Source organism: Crinia signifera, chromosome 6, assembly GCF_055691185.1.
Source record: "Crinia signifera chromosome 6, ASM5569118v1, whole genome shotgun sequence".
Classification (NCBI taxonomy): domain Eukaryota; kingdom Metazoa; phylum Chordata; class Amphibia; order Anura; family Myobatrachidae; genus Crinia; species Crinia signifera.
The window spans coordinates 43,730,544-43,755,027 of NC_139222.1; the positions used below are offsets into that span (position 1 = coordinate 43,730,544).

At 46.2% G+C, this 24,484-nt stretch overlaps 1 protein-coding gene across 1 annotated transcript; it reads right to left on the reverse strand.

Moving 5' to 3' along the window:
* Positions 1 to 1,270: 1,270 nt before the first annotated feature.
* On the reverse strand, positions 1,271 to 24,392 carry LOC146007601 (histone H3-like centromeric protein A). The gene is made up of 5 exons (XM_083146080.1): positions 24,297 to 24,392; positions 3,646 to 3,759; positions 3,297 to 3,424; positions 3,140 to 3,217; positions 1,271 to 1,658 (listed from the first exon to the last, which is right to left on the reverse strand). Exons 2-5 carry the CDS (start codon positions 3,734 to 3,736, stop codon positions 1,524 to 1,526), a joined length of 432 nt encoding a protein of 143 aa, XP_083002206.1. The 5' UTR covers positions 3,737 to 3,759; positions 24,297 to 24,392; the 3' UTR covers positions 1,271 to 1,523.
* Between the last annotated feature and the right edge of the window lie 92 nt (positions 24,393 to 24,484).

A 24,484-nucleotide genomic window follows, 5' to 3' on the forward strand; every position in this document is an offset into this window, starting at 1 on the left:
ACTTTTTTTAAACCAGAATTTCTACATAAGAGGACATTGACATGGTATCAGTGTACCGCTGCGCCCAGCACACTATTATATTCTCCCGCCCCACCCTAGTGTATGGTAGGGTATAATATACAGCCTGTCGGCACATGTCGGCTAAAAATAAAAAAACTTGATAAATTCATGTTTTGACTTTCGACCTTTCTTACCTAATGCTTGTGTGGACCTGCTGGCCATATCCATTTGGTCATCCGGGTTACAAGCACACATTTACTGACAGATGAACCTGTACAGTCATTTTAAAATGTTGGGAAATGTGCGCTCTAGTCTTGGAAGACCAAAATAAAGTACACTAGTCCCCATACACCAGCCTGACTTGTCTGAGGCACAAGTCAGACCTGATTTTCCCTCCCCAGCAGCCCTTCATCCGATTTGGCGATTTATCGCACGTATATATTTTATTTACAGTTTCTTATATAGTGCGGCAGATTCCGCTGCGCTTCACAATAGGAAACAACAGTGATTGTAGAAACTGGGTAGAAAAAAACCGACATAGAGGTAGGAGGGCCCTGCTCGTACGCTTACAATCTATAGCACTGAAGGACTCGCGGTGAGCTGTTGGGGGGAATTTAAGGGACATTTGATGCGATAACTCAGATGAAGCCGCGACGTGCACTGAAGGCAGCAATTCCAATTTATCTTATGGGAGCAGAAGGTTCAATCTCCGGATTGGAGGTGCACGTGGCTGCGCATCGGTTCCAATCCAATGTCAAATACACGCGACTTGGCCACTTGACCGAATTTCTCGGGCGGCTCCGTAGGATTTGGGTGAAATCGGGCCAAATCCCATAAGTGTATGGCCACCTTAAGTGCATACATGGGCAGACTAGATGGGACAAGTGGTTTTGATCTGCCATTACATTCTAGGTTTCTATGGGGTGTGGACCAAAGGGTCGATAGTGTCTCGGTCAAAAGTCAATATGTCGACAGGTGCAATGGCAATGTAAACCAAAGGTTGACATTAAAAAGTCGACGTGAGTTTTTCGCAATTTATTAGTGTCGATGTCAACACGGACCCCAATCGTTTCACGGGGCGTGCTTCGGCATGGGAAAAGTCCCATCAAAAGGAAAAAAAAATGTGAAAAACTCATCTTGACATTTTCAAATGTCAACCTATCATTCGGATATCGTTTCTATGTAGGGGGGCTGATGGACGATTATGTTCAGACATAAGCATTTAAAATGTTGATACACAAGGGAGATGCTTCATAAGATTATGCTTCATTGCTTCTTTCTATATACTTTTATTTTTTTTTTAAACATTTTTATTGACAGGTTAAAAAAAACAAGTAATAACCATATAAATTTGCAGAATAACAGTCAACTTCCATGTCAATGTGACAAAAACCCAGAGCTTTAATGTCTGTGCTCTGCAACAGGATTATCTGAGGTCATAAATGACCTCCTCCAACGGTGTATAAAACTGGGAATAAAATACCAACGACAACAAATGTAAAACGGAAAACTTCAATATCGTGCTATCCGAGTCCGAGGTGGCACCCTCTAATTCGCCGTGCGAGCTGAATGTCATTCACGTGCAGCGTGACCCTCCGTGCATGGACACTGCACAGGTAAGCGTCTTCGAAAAGCCTCACCAGGTAAGCCTCAGCTGCCTAAGAAAGAGATGTTACACTGAAACCGGAGGTTTACACAGGAAAAGGGACTTCGGGCTTAAGTCAGTATGAATCGCTACTTATTCACAGAGTGATGATGGGACTGCGCATTCAGACCGTACACAATGCGCAAGGAAAAATAGCGTCAGAAAACACGTATAGATCGTAAACACAATGCAGCTGGATATTGACCGTCGGTAAGCTGCTGTTTTGGGGTGGAAACCAGACTATTTCTGGATGTGTCTGAAAAAAAAATGCAGGTCTGTGACATCAGGACTGGACTCGTTCAGCCTGTGTCAGTCACAGATTAGTCTCTTCCATGTTCCGGAATTTGCGTATACGCAGGCCTGGCCAACCTGTGGCTCTCCAGATGTTGTCAAACTACAAATCCCATCATGCCTTACTACAGTTTTGCTATAAGGGAGTGGTAAAACTGTGGCAAGGCATGCTGGGATTTGTAGTTTCACAACATCTGGAGAGCCACAGGTTGGCCCTGTCCTGGCATATAGATTGGGGGGGGGGGGGAATAGCCATAACCGGGGTGTTTCCTCTTCCTGGGTGGCGGATACCTACTTCTCAGATCAGCGATTCATGATGAATTAGGCCCTTATCACTAATACGATTCATAGATAGGAAAAAATAGTTACAGACAGAGAATTTGAGAGGCAATACATGGTCAAGCAGAGCAAACAGATCTTACTTCCCCATACATTCTGCAGGCCGCTATTAATCATTCATTCACACAGATATTCCCTCACACGTACAGCCCAATCCCAGTGGTGCGTACTTGCACTTTGTGTTGCTACTTTTTTACCTCAGCTTTGCGCCTTTATCCTTCATTGTGTAATTTCCTCGATTGTGCGGTTTAGAGAATACTAATTGTATTGCTGTAGGAGGTATCTTGGGTTCTGCAGTGTAAATGATTGCCGCTTTAAAAAAGCTGGAGATTTCTTACCAAATCTCTCACTTTCTGAATCTCTCATCCTATTAAATCTCACCCCTTGTGTCATCGCCATCCCCTGCAAAGATGAGCCATGCCCCATCTGTATGTGCCTATTTGCACACAGACCCAATTCTGGGATGTCGCTCACAGCCCCCCCTATTGGCTGCAGGATTGCCGACATGCTGCGATGTTTAGAGGGTGAAACTCGGCACTGTTCTGCAAAACATGGGCGCGCCGCTGTAAGTTTGAAGGCATCGCAGATCCCCGTTGTACTCAGGTGTGTGAAGCAGACGGCCAGCCTGATTACGTTTCAGCTTGTTGGCTGGTGCTTTAAACCATTCTGAATCGCAACCGATGGCTATGATGGAGATCGAGCATTAGCGCTGATTCTAGTGACACGTGATGGGGTATACAGAGCAGAACAAGGCCAGGATATGGGTGAGGTATACATGGCCGCATCAGATCTTAGTACAAGACATAATTCTAAGATTATCCCAAACAGAATGCAGCGAGCGGTTACGCCGCTAAGAAGCCTTACCTCCTGCAATGCCATCAGCGCTTGGCTTTGCCAGCTGAGCGGCACTCCGTGGGAATACTCCATGCAGACCTCTCTCACCTAAAACAGAAAAAGCAGACATTACTAGCAGAGCACAGAGGGGGAACTGTTAGATGCAGAACAGGCAACACCATCTCACCAGGCGGTAGAACGGAGCCTTCCTGATCAGCAGCTCCGTTGATTTCTGGTACTTGCGTATTTCCATCAGTGCCCGAGTACCTGCGCGGTACCGCCTCCGTATGGGCGGTGGCACTCTCTGGCTCGTGTCTGGTTTAAATTAGATAAAAGACAAAGAACAGAGTTTAACAGTCTCCCTTTTTTGGACTTCTCTAACCCATTATCCAATACAATAAATGCAGCGAACATTCTGTGGACAAGCGTTGGACACATTACTGGTCACCACAGCGAGCTCAGTCCCACGCATATTCTTTAGCTTTCGTTATTTATTCCTTAAAAAATAAAATAAAAAAAGAGACGCTTCCTTTTACCCTGAGATGTACCAGCCGAGGCTGCAGACACCCGCTGAGGATTGTTGGACTTCCTGCAGTTAACACTGGCTTCAGACACTTTCTTTTTCATTTTTAGGACTATGGTGCAGCACTCTGCAGAAACAAACAATTTATGGGATAGCTTGATAGCACATTTAAAGCTTATCTTCTAAAACCAGAGCTGATTGGGGAGGGGGGGGGGGGCAGTTGCATATGCCCTGTGGAAATGGGGGAGCATCTAATGCACAGTCAATATAAAAATTATTTAAAAATAAAAATTATAATTTTTTTTTTTACAAAGTGCAGATTCTATTTTGGAAGACTTTCACGTAGCACACCACCGATTATCTGGCATTCGATGGTCTGGAACCTTAGACTGCGGAGAAATGATCTGCAGTGTATGGGAAAAGATCTACAATCTGATCTGCAAGCTCAATTAAAACATTCAGTGCAATTACAACTCACAAAATAAATGTAGAAAATCTGCAAACGCCCTATTAATAAAAAGCAACGGGTGCGAAATAAATAAACAAAACGAGAACGCAGCCAATGGAGAAACAGACGTCCGTTAGCAGCATCCGACAATGGTAACTGAACAGATTGGAATGGATTTGGAACAACAGGAGCGCAATCAATCAGGAGTTTAATACGTTTGTCATATTTTGGTTCCAGAAGAGAACGTGTGCCTAACACATGTATGAACCTTTCCCCAAAGCACGGCGCTCCCTTACTCGCAGTACTGCTGCTCTCAGCTACCGGTAACACAAACAGGGGACTACGGTCATACCAGCAATGACACATCTCACAAGTAGCGGACGTACATTGGAATGCAAGCTCACGTTTCCAGGGGAATCTTCCTCTGCGTCACTGATTGGTATTTCTTTCTGGAAGGATTGCTCTAATGTGAAGCACGGTCTGATCTGCGTTACAATGATTAAAAAAATAAAAAAATAACACTGCAAAACAGCATCAATTGGTCATAAAATCTATAGAAAGCATAATGTACCCTAATGGTGCCTACACACGTTGCAATCCCTGGGCATTTTCTAAGCGATCTCACCAGATTGATCCACCATAGCGATAGCTCATCGCTATCACCCCGGCGATTAATATACAGAACGCTGGATAAATCTATTCAACCACCAGGGTCCCTGGGGTCTAACTCAAACTAAAAACATAAATTCCAAACGTAACTCACTTCATAGTTACCAGGATAGGAGAATTCAAATCAGCGAATCCTACACTAATTTATACTGTAAGTGACTCCAGGGGGGACTAATGCAAATGTAATATAATGCATAGGTACTTATATGTTAGTTGGGCGCCCACTAAGCTATTTGCTTAGTGGGCTATTCTGCGTAGGAAAATCGCATTGCATCGCATGGGCCATTTTAAGGGCCGTGCGATGCGATGCTCCTATGTAATTTATTCACTGCTCTTAGACCCCGGGAATCGCATCTACCGCAAAATCGCATGCGATTTTATAGGGTGTGCGATGCCATTAAATGAGCTATGCAATAATATCATTGTATGATATACAATGATGTTTTAGGCACCCCACCCCTATCCACGCCACCCCGAAGCGTGGCGAGCGGCGGCGGAACGCATCCTCCGACCTTTTCATACCCCCACTATCCACGTCGAGCCCGAATCGTGCCTAGTGGGTGCGGAATATATGTAAAGTAATCCGCGCGCGCTCGCCGCGCTTCGGGCTCGGTGACTCGACACACTATATAAAATCAACTCAACGCCAACGTGGTGGTATGAAAAGGTCGGAGGACACGTTCCGCTGCGCTCGCCACGCTTCGGGGTGGCGTGGATAGTGGGGGGGTGGGGTGCCTAAAACCTCATTGTATGTCATACAATGCTATTGTATACCTAATGTAATGGCATCGTACACCCTATAAAATCACATACGATTTTACGGGAGGTGCAATGCGATCCCCCGGGGCTAAGAGAGCAGTGAATAAATTACATAGAAAAATCGCATTGCATCGCCCGTAAAATGGCCCATGCCATGTGATATTCCTAAGTTACCGTACGTATGCTAATTGGGCGCCCAACTAACATATAAGTACCAATGCATATAATGTCAGCGCTTATATAAATAACATTAATGCAGGTGACTAGGTGAGACATCAGCAGCACTGACTGGCAGGAATAGGTGTTACTGCATTCACACACTTTGTGGTTATGGTAGGACAATCGCCCCATTGCTGTATATACAGTAGCAGGGTTATAGTGACACCTGGAGGCCAGAGGCGGCACAACATTAATAGTGTTTAACCAGTAAATTGAAAAGGAAGAGTTCTATTTAATCTTACACTACTATTCGTTAAGAGTTAATGCACAGTATAATAGGCTATTTCACCGTTACAGGTCCAGAGTCTGCATTAACGCTCATAGCTTACATGTTAATGAAATTAAAAAGAGAGGTGTGGATTTTAATCAGAGCCGGCTCTAGCCTAGTCTGCATGGACCTGGGGAAGGGGAGGGGGTCACAGAGTGTGCCATTCACAAAAATGAAGGATGTCCATGAGTACAACACCCTAGTAATACTTAATGCAGTGGAACGTCTAAGATGTCACCGCCACACTTTCATATTGTGTGTGAGTAAACCCACCCAAGCACGGGGAGAATATACAAACTCCACACAGTTAGGGCCATGGTGGGAATGGAACCCATGACGTCAGTGCTGGGCAGCGGCACTCCATGGGATTTTTCAGAGTGCTTTTAATATCCCGATGTTTCGGGGTGTTAAAAACCCTGTTTTCATGGTGTACATAAACCGTTTATGTACACCTTGAAAATTGGGTTTTCACACCCCGAAACATCGGGATATTAAAAGCACTTCGAAAAATCCCATGTAGTGCCGCTGCCTGTGTATGTGCCAGTGACTACATGATCCTCCAGAAGGCACCCGGGTAATTGCTTTCACTTCCAATGAGTGCCAGGCTGACTGGATGAAAATATAAATAGTTAGTGACAAATACCCACAGTGGAGGCTATGCCATTGGGGATGAGAGGTCCCATTACAGTTAATTATAGTAAGTTTTAAGTAGGATGATAGGCTCCCACACACTGTGGGGGTTATTCCCGTTCATTCTTTCTGACAAATTCCTTCTTAGATGGACAAAACCATGTGCACTGCAGGTGGGGCAGATGTAACATGTGCAGAGAGAATTAGATTTGGGTGAGTTATTTTGTTTCAGTGCAGGGAAAATACGGACTGCTTTATTTTTACACTGCAATATAGATCTCACTTTGAAGTAAAACCCCACCCAAATCTAATTCTCTCTGCACATGTTACATCTGCCCCACCTGCAGGGCACATGGTTTTGTCCATCTAAGAAAGAATGAACCAAAATAACCCCCTGTGCTACTTCTCCGAGGGGAGAAGATGCATCCAATACCCCCGTGGTCCACCTGGCAGCTCCCCAGGAGGCTCACATGCGATTTTGGAACTTTTGGAAGCCATATTTTACATTGATCGCATGTATTGCAGTGGGGGCAGGAGAATAAAAAAAGAAAAGAAAGAAAACCGTTCAGAAGAATGGGCGAGCACTGATTAGCTCTCTCAGCCAATCAGCAGCCCCCATTCTTTTCAATGTTTTTTTTTCTTCTTCTTTCAAATCTCCTGCTCGGAGGTCAGACCTGCTGGCACATACGTATGGAGGCACTCGTACACTATACGTCACCGATGCTAGAAAGCACCCGCCATGAGCCCCTGACAGGTCAGATTCCAATTCATCTTATGTTCTGCAGGTCTGACCTCCGACTGTATGGTCATACACATGTGATTTGGGACGATTTCTCAGCCCAAGGCGGAATCGGGCCCAAATTGCAAATTACTTTCAATGTCATCTAGTGTTCATTTTAGCACCTTGAGTCTTTCAAAACCCCTGCAGTTCCTCCTCTCTGCCTGTGGTGTCCCATGCACTTGTATCCAGTCACATTGCAGAGTTATATCCCCTGTATGTATGAGGCGCACGCTCTCACAAGCAGGGCCCTCTCTCCTCATGTGCTCTTCTATCCATTCTCCCGCCAATGGCATTACTTGGGATACCTACACCAGAACGGCGTTTAGTATTCCGGCAGTCATAATAGAAACCACAACAGTTCCTCCTCCCTGCCTGGGGTGTCCCATGCAGTAAGTATCCAGTCACATTGCAGAGTTATATCCCCTGTATGTATGAGGCGCACGCTCTCACAAGCAGGGCCCTCTCTCCTCATGTGCTCTTCTATCCATTCTCCCACCAATGGCATTACATGGGATACCTACACCAGAACAGCGTTTAGTATTCCGGCAGTCATAATAGAAACCCCTACAGCTCGATAGTGGAAATGCCAACAAGGGCTCGGAAGGCACCCTAATCGTCTCCCCTACCCCCCAAACCCTCCCTGCTAGTATCCAACCCCCACCCCCTGTACTCTCACTGCTAGTGCCCCCCCCTCCGGACCCTAACTTCTAGTGCCTAACCCCTGCACCCCACCACGTAAGCCTAACCTTATGTCCCCTTCCCCCCACTAGTACCTAAACCTAACCACCCACTCCCCTTCCTCAGCTGGCCACTAGTTAGCCCCGCATTCTTACAGAGGGGGATCCTAATGAATTTGGAGGACTGGCAATGGTATTGTGAGGGCAGTTGGGATGCTGGCATTGGTATACTGAACACCGGAATCCTGACCCTGTATTAGTTATATATGGTCTTGAAGCTTTGAATAGTTATGTACTCTGTAATTGGGCGCTGCCAATCCTGTGGTGCCATCTAAATGATAATAAACAATGTTATATATAAGTTTATACAGCTACTGTAATGCCCGGAAGATTGAATAAGTCAACCCTGGATAGACCTCTAATTAGGGATGGACATCGATGGTCTATATTTCAGAAACATCAATGTTTTTCTTCCAATGGTAGTGTTTTTGGCATTTAATGGTGCCCTTTCATCGTTTGTCGCCATCGAATGCTAATCATTTGATGGTGTTCCAATGGTGGCTTGTTTTTTCTAATTCCCAATAGCGGTGTCTGTTTCAGGGAAACTTCCTAGGTTCCTTGGTAGCTGTGTGACTCTCTGCTTCAGTCAGGAGCCGGCTTAGTCTCCGCCCCTCTGTAGGATTGCTGATAGGCAACAGGGCCCACACTGACTCCGAGAACCAATCAGATCACAGACTTCACTCTGCAGCAAGAGCAGTCACTCACACACAGAACACGCCACAGACACACCATCAGGAGGATTCAGAGGAGACAGTGAGGTCACAGAACTTTATACCAGCTCAGACTTTTGCGCATGCGCTAGTCATATAACTTATTTTCACCATCGAATATTTTTGATGCGATGGTTAGTTACCATCACATTGAAAGTTTAAATGGTAGAATCCCAGCCATCATTTGATGGGGGGCTTCAGATGTCCATCCCTACCTCTAACTATAATATCATGGTCTGGATGAACTGGGGCTGCAGCCACGCAATCTATACCACGGCTTGGCCTGAGACCTGACCTGAACACTGGGCTGCTGCGCCCCATGATCCTCCAACCATTAGTGACGATGGGCTGTAATGAGTGACGGCAGCAGGGTGGAACCTTCTCAGGTCATTATAAAGTTACTATAAAAAGGATATAAAATAAAAAAAAAACTGAAACAGTTACCATCACCCAGCCGCAGAAAGCAGATATACAGGAATCGCAGCGCACAGTCCACATTGCAGCCTATCAGGGAAGGGGGTCGGTACCATCAGGAATCAGAACGCACAGTCCTCATTGCAGCCTATCAGGGAAGGGGGGCGGTAACATCAGGAATCAGACCGCACAGTCCTCATTGCAGCCTATCAGGGAAGGGGGGCGGTAACATCAGGAATCAGAGCGCACAGTCCACATAGCAGCCCATCAGGGAAGGGGGCGGTAACATCAGGAAACAGAGCGCACAGTCCACATAGCAGCCTATCAGGGAAGGGGGCGAAAACATCAGGAATCAGAGCGCACAGTCCACATAGCAGCCTATCAGGGAAGGAAGGACGGTAACATTAGGAATCAGAGCGCACAGTCCACATAGCAGCCTATCAGGGAAGGGGGCGGAAACATCAGGAAACAAAGCGCACAGTCCACATAGCAGCCCATCAGGGAAGGGGGACGGTAACATCAGGAAACAGAGAGGGACAGCAAGATAAACAGATATGTCTTCAACCAAAAGAATAGAACAATAGGGTATCAGTGTTTATGTGACCGGGAAAAGAGGGGTCATGTGCTTAGCTTTAGGGAGAGATGAAGTGAAGATAATGAGGTTTATTTCATGAGCCTTGGTGAGATATAAAGTACCAGCCAAACAGATCTTCTAATTTTTCAGCCTGTAACATGACAGGAGCTGACTGGGTGGGACTTTATCTTTCTCCAAAGTACATAGACCCCCATAGGGGGTCATTCAATCGCCCGATAAAGTGCAGCAGCATTTAAACCCTAGCAATGCCAGCCCAACTCGCCCCCTCTGCCCAGACAATACTTCCCCGTTTTACCCCAAAACGCCTCCTATCCTATGGGGTAGCAAATACTTGGGCGAGATCCCACTGCAGTTCAGCCGGGCAAATCAGTTCTGTATCAACTGACTTCCCCCCAAAGAGCAGAAGTGCCACTGGCGCAGGGATTGGGGTGAATGACTGACACACTCTCCGCACTGTGCTGCAGTATACGTGTGTGCTACATTATAAGGGATGGTCATCGACTTTCCATATTCCCAAAACATCGACGGTTGGGACCTAGTGCTCGATGTTTTGGGCATGCGCAGAAGAACCTTAAACTGGATGGATAGTTAAAACGTTTCTTCTGCGCCTGCGCGCACATCCTGGCCAGTCCCGTTGCTCTGCGCATGTGCGGCAAATCAATACCATCGATGGTGGGTGGTAGAATGTTTTATAACCATCAATGGTACCTGCTTTAAAAGCCAATGATGGCAACCATCTATGAGGGATGTGCCGATGTCCAGCCCTAATTATAATCGGTTTACCCAGGTGCCCCCCTATCCAAATAAGAGGCAGCAATGGGATATACATTACACACCCCTTAATGAGCAGAGATGCAACAACCTTTCAGCAAAAGACTTAGGAAATCGCCCACAGCAACCAACCAATCCTCTTCTGGCTAGCATTTACGAATTGCATTCTATAAAATGAGGTAGACGCTGATTGGTTGCTACAGGCAACGTCCCCACCCTTTTAATACCCAGAGACAGCATGGAGTCCCTGCAGCATGGAGTCCCTGAGTCATACACGCAATGTCCCTATAACTGCGGCGTTATGCCGGAACCCGCTACCTGTGCTCACCCACCAGAGCAGTGAGTGACCCGCCGATAACGGTGATGCAGCAGCAGCCCCTCCCTCCAGCCCCACTCACTACGTACCTGGCGCCGCTGACTTCCGCGCTGCTCCCTTTGAATATAAACATCCGCCCACAACACGCGCTGCCCGAGCTGTCCGTCATCGGAGCGGAGCGGGGTGGGGCCCGCAGGCAACCAATGGGAGAGGCGCTGCTTTTTTCCTCTTGAGTGCAAGAGGAAAAAACTTGAGTGCAGCGGGCGGGGTTGCACAAACATTCGCGAGCAATGAGTAAAGTAAAAAGAAAACTAGAGCTGGAATTTGACGAGGCTGAAGTTGGCTTCTTATTCGGCCAGCTTCTTATTCACTTCTTATTCGAGCTCTAGCTTCTTATTCGGGACAATCACTTTCACAAGGGTTAATGAGTCTTGGACCACAAATTTTACACCAGAAATCAACACAGGGGGGTCACTTACATATGACCCACTTGCAATTTATTTTGACCAACAAGGATTTGAGCAGAAATAGGGCACTAAAGTGGGCATAGGTCCCAGATTTCATCATTTTGAATAAGTAGCTGGTGTCCTGCAAGGGTTAAACAGCGTTGGTCAACAAATATTTCACTTGAAAGCCACACAGGGGGGTCAGATACATATGACCCACTTGCAAATTCTTTTGACCAACAAGGATTTGGGCAGAAATCGGGTGATACAATAGGCATGGGTCCCATATATCATTATTTTGAATAAGGCTTAAACAGCGTTGGTCAAACAGTATGACACTTGAAACCCGCACAGGGGGTCACGTACATATCACACACCAAAAATTTTTTTTGACCTACAGGCATTTTGGCATCAGGTTGGCATGGGCAACAGATTTGTTTGAATGGACAAAGTAGCTGTAGTTTGCAAGGGTTAAACAGGTCTGGTTAAATAATGTATACCATACATTAGTGTATAATCAGTTTAAATTTGATATACTTTAATATAAATCAGTGGTGCAAGTAAGGGGGTACGGTGTATTGCGGCATACCTGTAAGAAATATATTGCAGGTCGCCGTACCACTTCCCCCCGACCCGCAGCCGATGCTTTTGCATGCCGGCTCAGCTGACAGAACGAAAGCGATATGACAGCTGGGCAGAGAGTGGTGGGCTGCCCGGCTGTCTTCTGAGCAGGTCCACGGCTATTCGAAATATCGCCAGCCAATAATAGCTTGCGGCCCGGCAGCCAATCAGGAGCGGCTCCTATTGGCTGGTGACCAGGCGCTATATTTCAAATAACCATGGACCTGATCAGAAGACATCCTGGCTCGTGACATGTCCGGCTCGTGAATCACGAGCCAATCGGACCTGCCTGCACGTAATTTTAAATAGCTGCGCCGTGGACTCGCAGACGGATGGACCTGCTCTAAGAGAGACATCCGGGTTTCCACTGCTCTGCCGGCTGTCACCTTTACCACACAGTGGCGCAATGTATTTAACCCCTGGCACTGTGCATGTTACCTCTGGCACTGTGCATGTGACCCATGGTACAGTGCATAAAACCCTGGCATTGAGCAAGAAACCCCTGGCACTCAGCATGTAAACCCTGGCACTGAGCATGTAACCCCTGGCATTATGCAAGAAAACTCTAGCAATGAGCATCGTGCCAGAAAACCCAATGAGCATGTAGGTAAGTGGCACTAATGTGGCATAATATGTAAGAGGCACTACCGTGTGTGACATATTGTGCAATGGGCATTACTATGTGTGGCATACTGTGTAATGGGCATTACGGTATGCATAATCCCCTTGTACAAAGCCATGCCCTCAATTTTTGCGGCGCGTCTTTGGTGCACACTATCCTGTTTTTTGGGGTATTGGGTTGTTTTGCACTGTGGGGCATAATATGCATTTAAGGGTGGCATTATGTGGCCCACATTATTCTTTTCACAGGTATGTAAGATAGGGCATAAATTTAGAGATTGCAGTGGGTGACAAACACGGTGGGGAAGTGTGTTCCACCACATCACCAGGACCACTTTAAGCACTGGTGTGGGGCATAATGTAAAGTGTGCAATACCGTGAGGGACATAATGGTGGAAATTTACTAAGGCTAATACACCTAAAAAATTTGTATAGTAAAATACGAGTTTTTAGGAGTTTACGTATTTTCAGGATTTACTATCCTGAAAATACGTAAATTTGTATTCGCATTTATGGCACATTCATATTTGTAAGGGAAAGTGTGCCTTAGGCGCTGGAGATGACTGGGGTGTAACTTGATACCCAGCAGCCTCCACGTAAGAGGGTTGCCAACCTCCCAAATTACAGAAATACAAACAAAGATGTAGGGCGCTCTTGGGTATCAGGATGAAAAAAGTTTTATTAAACACACAATGTTAAAAAGGTATACATAAATAATAGACAATAATGCATGAGAAACACACAAAAAATTAATAAATAAAAATAAAAAATAAAAAAGCACCAAAAAATTCAGTAGAAAGAATTGCAGTGGATAATATAAATATAGAATATAAAATATGAACTGAGCAATTAGTAAGTATCAGCACATCCAACTAAGCGTATTCCACCAATGTAATTTCTTCTTAGCCCTTTGTTGGGGTCTAGCAGGTGGATATATGCGAATATATGGAGTACAGTTCCTTAATTAAGGCTTAAATGTCCAGTTATTTGGCTGAGACCGATTTGGTATAAAAGTAGCTAGTGTGCACACTAAGTGAAGTTTGCAGATATAGCTTGGCAAAACGTCAGTATAATAGAAACGGATGAAGGAACAAGGACTTCTGTTTTAAATAGCAGCGTGATGAAAACAGTGTCCGTCCTGTCCCTTTGCAAGTTCTTACCAGTCGTTGTCTGCTGTTTTTTTCACAGACTTGCGCTGGAAGGATATGGCACCGCAGCGCCCGCTCTCTCTGCTCTCCGCTCGGCTTAGAATTGAGTGTTGCCGGTCAGCCGGTATTTGGTTGTAGCAATAGCCGCTTCCTCCTGCAGCCTTCTCCGCTTGGAGGCTCACACGGCGCTCTGCCACAGCGTCCGTGGATAATGATGTATTAGCGGCTTGGAGGGAGTGTAAACAATCGGCTCAGCGTCTGGCAGGTGTTGTAGTAAGGAGAGCGTCCTTCCTTGAATAAGCTGGAACGCGTTTCGCCGCGCACTGGGCGGCTTTGTCAACCAAGTGTGAGGGGTATCCACTCTGGTCTGCTTAAATGCTGGTCTCTATTAAGCTCAGGTGTCTCTCATTACGTGATCACCTGTGTGATCTCTCAAACTGTGATTCTCCCAGCAAGATTCTCCCTCTCACATGGAAGTTGCACAGATACTTGTGTGGTCTCAAATAAATATACTTATTCACTGCTGGTGAGCTTGTAGATGTAGCAATACATAAGGAATGCAATTTCTTTAAGAATTAATTCATTAATAAAAAATTATATATAATAAAGTATACAAAAAATATATATAAAAGACATACATATAAAGAACAATAATCTAAAAAATATAGGAACAAATAATTCATCCTTCATGCATATGCCTCTGTATAGGCTTCATCTTTTTTGGCTATTGCGGACAGACTTATGTGGTATATCCCCTATCCAAATATATGGATATACATACATGTATAAAACCAAACATATCAATAATTCTTGTGTTTGCAGTCCATTTGCATTTTATAATGTCGACGGGCTGTGTGTACACATTTGTTCAGGGACATTTTTTATTTTTTTATTTTTAAAAAGGGACCCACTTTAATACACATTATTTAGTCACTGTACATCCAATTACGGGTCATTGGTTATTAGCATCACGCATTTAGCTAATTTGTTTTATTAAATAAACCCCTAACGGTAACCAGTTAATTTAGCATCTGACAGTCCCCGAACCATTCTCAAAATAAGATAGATCAATATTAATTGGGGAATATCAGACACACTAAATAAATTGTAGTTATTGCAGAATAATCTGTTAGAATCAAGACTGATTAATATAATACAACCAATCGCACATATGTTATAAACAGATAAACGGATAAAGCAGATACAGTCATGTGTGTTCAAGTTTAGCATTACGTGGATACGATGAAAGGGATCCAATTTTTACTATATTGGAGAGATATGTACAGATATCTGATCATCCGATATCTCAATTGCTGCGCCCATACATATGTGCGTGCATATCATACACACACACATATGTGCGCACATGTCGAAAGGGAGGGGAATGGGTGGGATCACAAAAAATTGGTTTATTACTGTATATATATTAATTTAAATTCATCAAGCGAATAAATACAGAAGGGAAAAGAAGGGGCTGTACGGGATAAAGAAGGATTTCAAACTAGAAAGGAGATTCCGGAGGATGCGCTTCAAAGGAGAAAACCCAAGATTTTAATGAAAGTATGCCCAATGGTGAATATTAACTTTAAATGAACTCTAAATCGATGTTTTCATTCAAGCCTTGGGGTTTAAGGGACTGTAGTTTCAGGATCCATGCCGCCTCTTGCTTACACAGAGTCCTGTAACGGTCCCCGCCCCGGCTTGTTATTTTGATGTGTTCTAATCCTATCACTAGCATCCCTTTAGGATCACCATTGTGCACTTCAGAGTAGTGTCTTGGGCGCTGCGGTGCTGACATATCCTTCCAGCGCAAGTCTGTGAAAAAACCAGCAGACAACGACTGGTAAGAACTTGCAAAGGGACAGGACGGACACTGTTTTCATCACGCTGCTATTTAAAACAGAAGTCCTTGTTCCTTCATCCGTTTCTATTATACTGACGTTTTGCCAAGCTATATCTGCAAACTTCACTTAGTGTGCACACTAGCTACTTTTATACCAAATCGGTCTCAGCCAAATAACTGGACATTTAAGCCTTAATTAAGGAACTGTACTCCATATATTCGCATATATCCACCTGCTAGACCCCAACAAAGGGCTAAGAAGAAATTACATTGGTGGAATACGCTTAGTTGGATGTGCTGATACTTACTAATTGCTCAGTTCATATTTTATATTCTATATTTATATTATCCACTGCAATTCTTTCTACTGAATTTTTTGGTGCTTTTTTATTTTTTATTTTTATTTATTAATTTTTTGTGTGTTTCTCATGCATTATTGTCTATTATTTATGTATACCTTTTTAACATTGTGTGTTTAATAAAACTTTTTTCATCCTGATACCCAAGAGCGCCCTACATTCATATTTGTATTTACAAATACGAATGTATACGCCATCGGAAAATATGAATAGGAATCACCCTTGAAATGAATGGTGATTCCTAATTTACTAATTACATAAAAATACGGCCGCTAATTAGCGGTAAACGGCCGTTAATTGCCGACCAAATACGCCAGGAAAATACACTTCATTTTCCTGCCGTATTTGGCAGAAAAGGAAAGAAAGTGGGCAATTGCGCTAATTAATGATAAACAATTGAATAGAAAAATACTTGGATTAAGTAGAAATGGTCAGGTGTGGATAATAAAATATATTTAATTATGACATATAGATAATATATAAAAAGGAAATCGTTGGCAAGGAATAAAAAAATTGTAAAAAATGGACACTGAATCAACAGTCACCCTTGTTTGGAGAGGAGTGTGCCAGTCCATTAAGGGAATTATCCCAGATGTTTTATGGAGAGTCCAGGAAATATTGTAATCCAGACAGTTGGGAAACACTCCAGTGCTGTTGCCCCTTTGGTATCCACGAATTGTAACCGGGCTTCCTTTAGGAGGTGGCGTGCCTCCAAGATGGTAACTTTTATAATGGGACCCTGATCACCAGCACCCCAGTCACATATATTTGGAGTTGGAGACTATCTATTGCCCTCATTTGGGACACTCATACACAACTACAAGTGGACTGGCCCTTCTTACCACCATCCGTGGCAAAGTTACCATCTTGGAGGCACGCCACCTCCTAAAGGAAGCCCGGTTACAATTCGTGGATACCAAAGGGGCAACAGCACTGGAGTGTTTCCCAACTGTCTGGATTACAATATTTCCTGGACTCTCCATAAAACATCTGGGATAATTCCCTTAATGGACTGGCACACTCCTCTCCAAACAAGGGTGACTATTGATTCAGTGTCCATTTTTTACAATTTTTTTATTCCCTGCCAACAATTTCCTTTTTATATATTATCTATATGTCATAATTAAATATATTTTATTATCCACACCTGACCATTTCTACTTAATCCAAGTATTTTTCTATTCAATTTTTATCATTAATTAGCGCAATCGCCCACTTTCTTTCCTTTTGTATATTGTACTGGAGGTGACTCCTCCTGTGTATAGATTGCTGCTTAAGCCAAGCACACTCATATAAAGCGCCTTTAGAATTGATATAGATTTCTATATCAATTTTTTCTTCTCGTATTTGGCAGAAACCTGCATGGATCAGTCCCGTGAGCCCTGTGAGTATAATTTGCTTCCACAGGTCTCCCCTTGGAAGAGCAGTGGAAACCCGGATGTCTCTCTTAGAGCAGGTCCATCCGTCTGCGACTCCACGGCGCAGCTATTTAAAATGACGTGCCGGCAGCTCCGATTGGCTCGTGATTGACGAGCCGGGCATGTCACGAGCCAGGATGTCTTCTGATCAGGTCCATGGTTATTTGAAATATAGCGCCGGGTCACCAGCCAATAGGAGCTGCTCCTGAATGGCTGCCGGGCCGCGATCTCCTATTGGCTGGCGATATTTCAAATAGCCATGGACCTGCTCAGAAGACAGCCGGGCAGCCCACCACTCTCTGCCCGGCTGTCATATCGCTTCCGTTCTGTCAGCTGAGCCGGCATGCAAAAGCATCGGCTGCGGGTCGGGGGGGGAAGTGGTACGGCGATCTGCAATATATTTCTTACAGATACGCCGTACCACGCGGTACCCCATTACTTGCACCACTGATTTATATTAAAGTATATCAAATTTAAACTGATAATACATTAGTGTATGGTATACATTATTTGACCAGACGTGTTTAACCCTTGCAAACTACAGCTACCAAATCTGTTGCCCATGCCAACTTTACTGCCTATTTTCATGCCACAATGCCTGAAGGTCAAAGAAAATTTTTGGTATGTGATATGTACGTTACCCCCCTCTGTGGGTTTCAAATGTCATACTGTTTGACCAACGCTGTTTAACCCTTGCAGGACGCTCTTCACACCGTCGTAAGGGGCTGCGCCCCCTTAATTTGTGAACATTTGTATATGAGAAAGATGGTTAGAATTGTATGACAGATGCCCTGTATTGCAACTTGAGTTATAGGTGAAATGTGTTAAATAGAGAGCATATGATGTGGAAGGGGGTGTGTATTGTTTTGTTTAATTAAAAAGCGGTTACAGAGTAAGATGTACATTGATAGTGTGGATGGTACAGTGACATGTGGGGGGGGGGGCTGTGTGTGCATGTTGTTTAGGTGTGTGTGTGCAATAGTATAGTAGGGTGTTTCTGAGTCAGCAGCTCCCCACTGGCGGAGGTCACGACACAGGAAAACAGGAGGCTGGGTAGCGATAGGGGTGTGTGGGCATAAGGGGGACTAAAGAGGAGGGTGGGAGATACTGTGCAGCTTCTGCCAGTGGGTGAGGGTCCAGCGTGGCAGTACAGGATGGTGGCCCTTAGCCAGTGTCTCCTCCTACTGGGTGGGAGTTCGGGTGCATGAGAGCAGGAGGCTGGGCTATGAGGCATGATAGGGGCATGTGGGCCAAACAGCATGAGCGACTCCCCAGTGGTGGAAGTTACGGTTCAGGAAAGCAGGAAGCTGGGTAGTGATAGGGGTGTGTGAGTATACGGGGGACTAAAGAGGGGCTTAGGGGTGCCGTGAATTGCAGGAGGGGCGCGGGGTGTGCTGTGAATCAAGGGAGGGAGGGGGCGCAGGTGTCGGCGAATCGCGGGAGAGGGCGGGGGTCCGCAAAGCGTGGAAGGGGGCGTGAATTGCGGGAGGGGGGGGGGGGGGCACGGGGCGCGATGAATCACCTAGTTGGTTATAGATTCTTGTAGAAGGATGGTAGGATGTTGCTGTCATTCAGAATGCATTTACATAAACAGTAATAGTAGCAGTAAAAGGTCTGACTTAAAACACCTACAGTAAAACAGAACAGGTGTTATATATTATACAAAGAATTGGTTGATGATGTGTAGGTTGACGTGCACATAGTTCATAGTTGTCACTGGAAAAAAATTGCTACAAGAAAAAATCAACACAGAAAGTTCAACACATGTAAGTGTTGACATAAGTGTGGCACTTCATTGGTGTCCATGTCGATACATGAGAATGAATATGAAAACATTCAAAAAAAGAAAAATAAATCTTCAAAAACTCATGTCAACCTTTTTCATTGTCGACCATAGCCGTGCCAGTGTTTTGCATGTGCCATTTAATCCTGGGGTTGCCATGAATCACGCGCGGGGGTAGGGGGGGAGGGAGGAGGTGAGGGGTGTCTGCGAATCACGGGAGGAGGGGTCGTGGGTGGATGCCGTGAATTGCGGGAGGATGGGTCGTGGGGGGGGGGGGGGGTGCCGCGAATCGTGGGATGGGGGGGCGAGGGGGGTTGCAGTGAATCGCGGGAGGGTGGGTCGCGGGGGGTTGCCGCAATGACAGGAGGGGGGGGGGGTCAGGGGTGGGGAATCACGGTAGGGGGGGTCGTGAGGGGCACCGCGAATCGTGGGAGGGGGGGTCGCGGGGTGCCACGAATTGCAGGAGGGGGGGGTGTCACGGGGTGGGGCCGCGAATCGCGGGAGTCACCGGGGGTGCCGCGAATTGCGGGGGGTGTGCTGCAAACCGCGGGAGGGGGGTCGCGGGGGGTGCCGCGAATCGCCACAAGAATAAAATCAACACAGAAAGGTCAACACATGTAAATGTTGACATAAGTGTGGCACTTCATTGGTGTCCATGTCGACACATGAGAATGAATATGAAAACATTGAAAAAGTGAAAAATAAATCTAGTCAACCTTTTTCATTGTCGACCATAGCCATGTCACTGTTTTGCATGTGCCATTTAATCGTGGGGATGCCGTGAAAGGGGGTGGGGGGGGTGGGAGGGAGGTGCATACCCAACATGACCCTCTCCAGGAGGGACACATTGCTCTGTTTCTGGACTTTCTTCTTAATTTATGGATTACCATCACCTGTGCTTAAACACCTTTCTTATCAATTACCCTGTTTAAAATGACAGGTGATGACAATCATAAATTAAGATGGAAGTCCACAAACAGAGCATTCTGTCCCTCCTGGAGAGGGTCATGTTGGAAGGTATGGAGGTGTGGGGCGCTCACCTGGTGTGTCTGGTGTGTAGCTGTGTCTTTGCTGTGTAACATGGAGAGGCAGAGGGTGTCTGGCACTGTCTGTGGGCTCACTGGGCTGGTTCTCGGTCATGTGAGTCAGTGGCTCCACCCAGGGTTATAGCTCCAGACACACTTTGAGTGACAGATGTAGCCAGTGCTATTTTTGTAGGAAAATAGGTTCAGGAACTGTGGGCGGGGCAGATGTGGGCGGTGATGTGGGTGGGGTTACTAAAGGGGCGGGGCATCAATTGTTGCATAAACTTTTTTTTTAATACATAATGCCCTCAGCATTGCCATATATAGACATAATGCCACGGTAATGCCATATATACACATGCCATCAGCAGTGCCAGTTACACAATGCCCCCAATACCCACAGTAATGTCCGATTCACAATGACCCCCAGCAGTGCCAGATAAACGTTGCCCCCAAGCCACTGGTGCAAGTCTAAAAAAATACTTCGTGGCACAATGCAAAAAGATTGTGGCCACATGCCACATGTGGTGTGGCCAATGAAAATGGGGGATTGATACACATATTCCACCCAACAGTGCAGTGCTAGATACACATATGTCCCCCATAGTACCAGATACACATTTGCCACAATAATGCCAGATACACATATGCCTCAATATTGCCAGATACACATATGCCCCAATAATGCCAGGTACACATATGCCCCAATAGTGCCAGATACACATATGCCCCAATAATGCCAGGTACACATATGCCCCAATAGTGCCAGATACACATATGCCCCAATAATGCCAGGTACACATATGCCCCAATAATGCCAGGTACACATATGCCCCAATAATGCCAGATACACATATGCCCCAATAATGGCAGATACACATATGCCCCAATAATGCCAGGTACACATATGCCCCAATAATGCCAGGTACACATATGTCCCCACAGGGCCAGAACACACAACTGCCACCATCCCCGCTCACCTCAGTGTGTGGGAGCCTGCTGTCGGATGTGTGCAGGAGGATGTTCTTGCTGCAGGTGCAGCTGTCAGGGAGGCAGACTGCATATTGCGTGCAGGGAGGCAGACTGCATATTGCTTGCCTGATGCCGGGTTACACAGATACCCCATCAGCATCTCTCCTTCACTTCCTTCACTGTGTATCCCTGTGACAGGCAATCAAAGCACGCGGGCCGGCTCCTGATTGGCTGCCGGCACGTGAGCTTGGATTGGCTCGCGGGCCGGCAGCCAATAAGGAGCCGGCCAACGAGCTTTGATTGGCTAATGTCACAGGGACACACACAGGGGCGGATTGGGGAACAAAAGTGGCCCTGGAAAATTTCTGGAATTGGCCTCATGTGGGCAGCACCAAATCAATCTGACTAGATCACCTTCGCTTGCCACAACTTTATTAAAGGGAATAGATGGTGGCGTGGACACAGGAGCATAGAGGCTTGGACCCAGGGTGGTGGCGTGGTACACTGAGTGGCTCTGCTTCATCTATATCAAATTCCTTTGCCCCTAAAGGTGGTGAAAACAACCCCACTATATATACAGTATATACTTATTTATTTTAAGTACAGTTGGAGCCGTTTTCATTCAACCCAACTATGCGGCATGTCTGCCCGTCTTGACGAACCATTAGCTGAGACATGCATGCTTGACACTTGCGCACCACATTCGCAGCAATGGGACACGCAAGCATGTAGTAGTAGTGATGCGTAATGCCCACACCAGATGCCGACAGTAGTAGCGCTTCTTATACCTAATGCCCACACCAGATGCCGACAGTAGTAGCGCTTCTTATACCTAATGCCCACGCCAGATGCAGACAGTAGTAGCGCTTCTTATACCTAATGCCCACACCAGATGCTGACAGTAGTAGCGCTGCTTTTTCCTAATGCCCACACCAGATGCTGACAGTAGTAGCGCTGCTTTTTCCTAATGCCCACACCAGCTGCTGACAGTAGTAGTGCTGCCTATACGTAATGCCCACACCAGCTGATGACAGACGTAGTGCTGCCTATATGTAATGCCCACACCAGCTGATGACAGATGTAGCGCTGCCTATACGTAATGCCCACACCAGCTGACGACAGATGTAACGCTGCCTAAATGTAACGCCCACATCCGCTGTTGACAGTAGCGCTGCCTATATGTAACGTCCACATCCGCTGCCGACAGTAGCGCTGCCTATATGTAACGTCCACATGCGCTGCCGACAGTAGCGCTGCCTATATGTAACGTCCACATCAGTTGCCGACAGTAGCGCGGCCTATATGTAACGTCCACATTCGCTGCCGACAGTAGCGCTACCTGTATGTAATGCCCACATCAGCTGCCGACAGTACTATGCTGCTTTTACAGATGGAGCCAGCCTCATTGTCCCGGACACTCGCATGTCCATTGCCGGGAATGGGGCGGGCAAGCATCAAAGACACACACATGCCAGAATCCCCAGCGCACCACGGTGATTGGCGCGCCGGGGACAGGTACAATGAGGATGGCTCCATCTGGACATCATTTACTGACAGTACTACTTGTTCTCACACACTTTTTTTTTTTTTACCTTCAACTCTGTGGCAGCTCATCCTCTCCTGTCATCAGCCAGGACAGCTATGCTCCGGTGTAGCTCCGCCCCCTCGCCCGTGTGGCTCCGCCCTCCCATCCCGTGTAGCTCCGCCCCCTATTCAGTGTCTGTTAGACTGACACTGATGTAGTTAAAGGGGGGTTGGGACTTGGGAGGGACATGGGAGCTGGGAAGGAGCTTCAGGATGCTGACGCTGCTGCCTGTATGTAGTGTGACAGGCAGCAGCAGCCACGCACTCAAAGCAGCAGCAGCAACAGGGGGGTGGCGGGGGCTCTCTGCTCCTCCACCTCTGACTCCCCTGGACTCCTTCGATGTTGTGCCCACTCCTCCTGCGGCACCCCCTGCTGTCTTTCCAGCCGCAGCTCCACCACGTGTTGAGCTGCTGCTGGTATTTGCTCGCCTGGCCTCCTCTCCTCTCACATACACGTTTTCAGCCTCAGGGTCGGCCGGCGCTGATGACAGCAGGGACACAGATAAGGTAGGGAGAGATGCGCAGTGCTCTCTCTCTCCTCTCAGAACAGAGCGGCGCATCAGAGCAGGGCAGGCTGCAGACGTCCCGGAACGTCGTTCCTGCTGACGTCATTTTGCAGAAGAGCTTCAGGAACGGCGTTCCGGCCGAAAAATAGCCCTGGATGTAGCCAAATATATAAGAGATGATGAAATCTGGGACCCATGCCCACTTTAGTACCTGATTTCTGCCCAAATCCATGTTGGTCAAGAGAAATTGCAAGTGGGTCATATGTACGTGACCCCCCTGTGCGGGTCTCAAGTGTAATATGTTTTGACCAACGCTGTTTAACCCTTGCAGAACACCAGCTACTTATTCAAAATGATGACATCTTGCACCAATGCCCACTTCAGTGCCCGATTTCTGCCAAAATCCTTGATGGTCAAAAGAAATGGCAAATGGGTCATATGTACGTGACCCCCCTGTGTGGATTTCAAGTGTAATATTTTTTGACCAACGCTGTTTAACCCCTGCAGGACCCCAGCTACTTATTCAAAATGATAAAATCTGAGACCCATGCCCACTTTAGTACCAGATTTCTGCCAAAATCCATGTTGGTCAAAAGAAATGGCAAGTGGGTCATATGTAAGTGGCCCCCCTGTGTGGCTTTCAAATGAAATATTTGTTGACCAATGCTGTTTAACCCTTGCAGGACACCAGCTACTTATTCAAAATGATGAAATCTGGGACCCATGCCCACTTTAGTGCCCTATTTCTGCCCAAATTCTTGTTGGTCAAAATAAATTGCATATGTACCTGACCCCCCTGTGTGGATTTCTGGTGTAAAATTTGTGGTCCAAGACTCATTAACCCTTGTGAAAGTGATTGTCCTGAATAAGAAACTGGAGCTCGAATAAGAAGTGAATAAGAAGCTGGCCGAATAAGATGCCAACTTCAGCCTCGTGCTTTAACCGCTCTATAATAATAACAGATCCCCTATATAATAATAGGACACCACAGGCTGCTCCACACCTGTATAGACACCATTACCTGATCTCGACGGACACGGAACTTGAATTACCAGCGTGAAGGTGGAACGCACAAACCGGAAGTAAGGGGCAATTGGCACTCGCTTCTTCCTTCTTCCCTCTTATACACCTAGTGCAGGAGACCGCGGCCATGTTCCTGTAGACCAGTCCAGCAGCAGCCTCTTACAGTGACGTCATGTCTAAGCCCCG

Coding starts and splice junctions, on each gene's coding strand:
- LOC146007601 (XM_083146080.1), bottom strand. CDS start 3,736: ATGAAAAAGAAAGTGTCTGAAGCCAGTGTTAACTGCAGGAAGTCCAAC. Junction 3,218..3,296: donor AGGCTCCGTTCTACCGCCTG/GTGAGATGGTGT, acceptor TTTCTGTTTTAG/GTGAGAGAGGTCTGCATGGA. Junction 1,659..3,139: donor CGCTGATGGCATTGCAGGAG/GTAAGGCTTCTT, acceptor TCTCTTTCTTAG/GCAGCTGAGGCTTACCTGGT.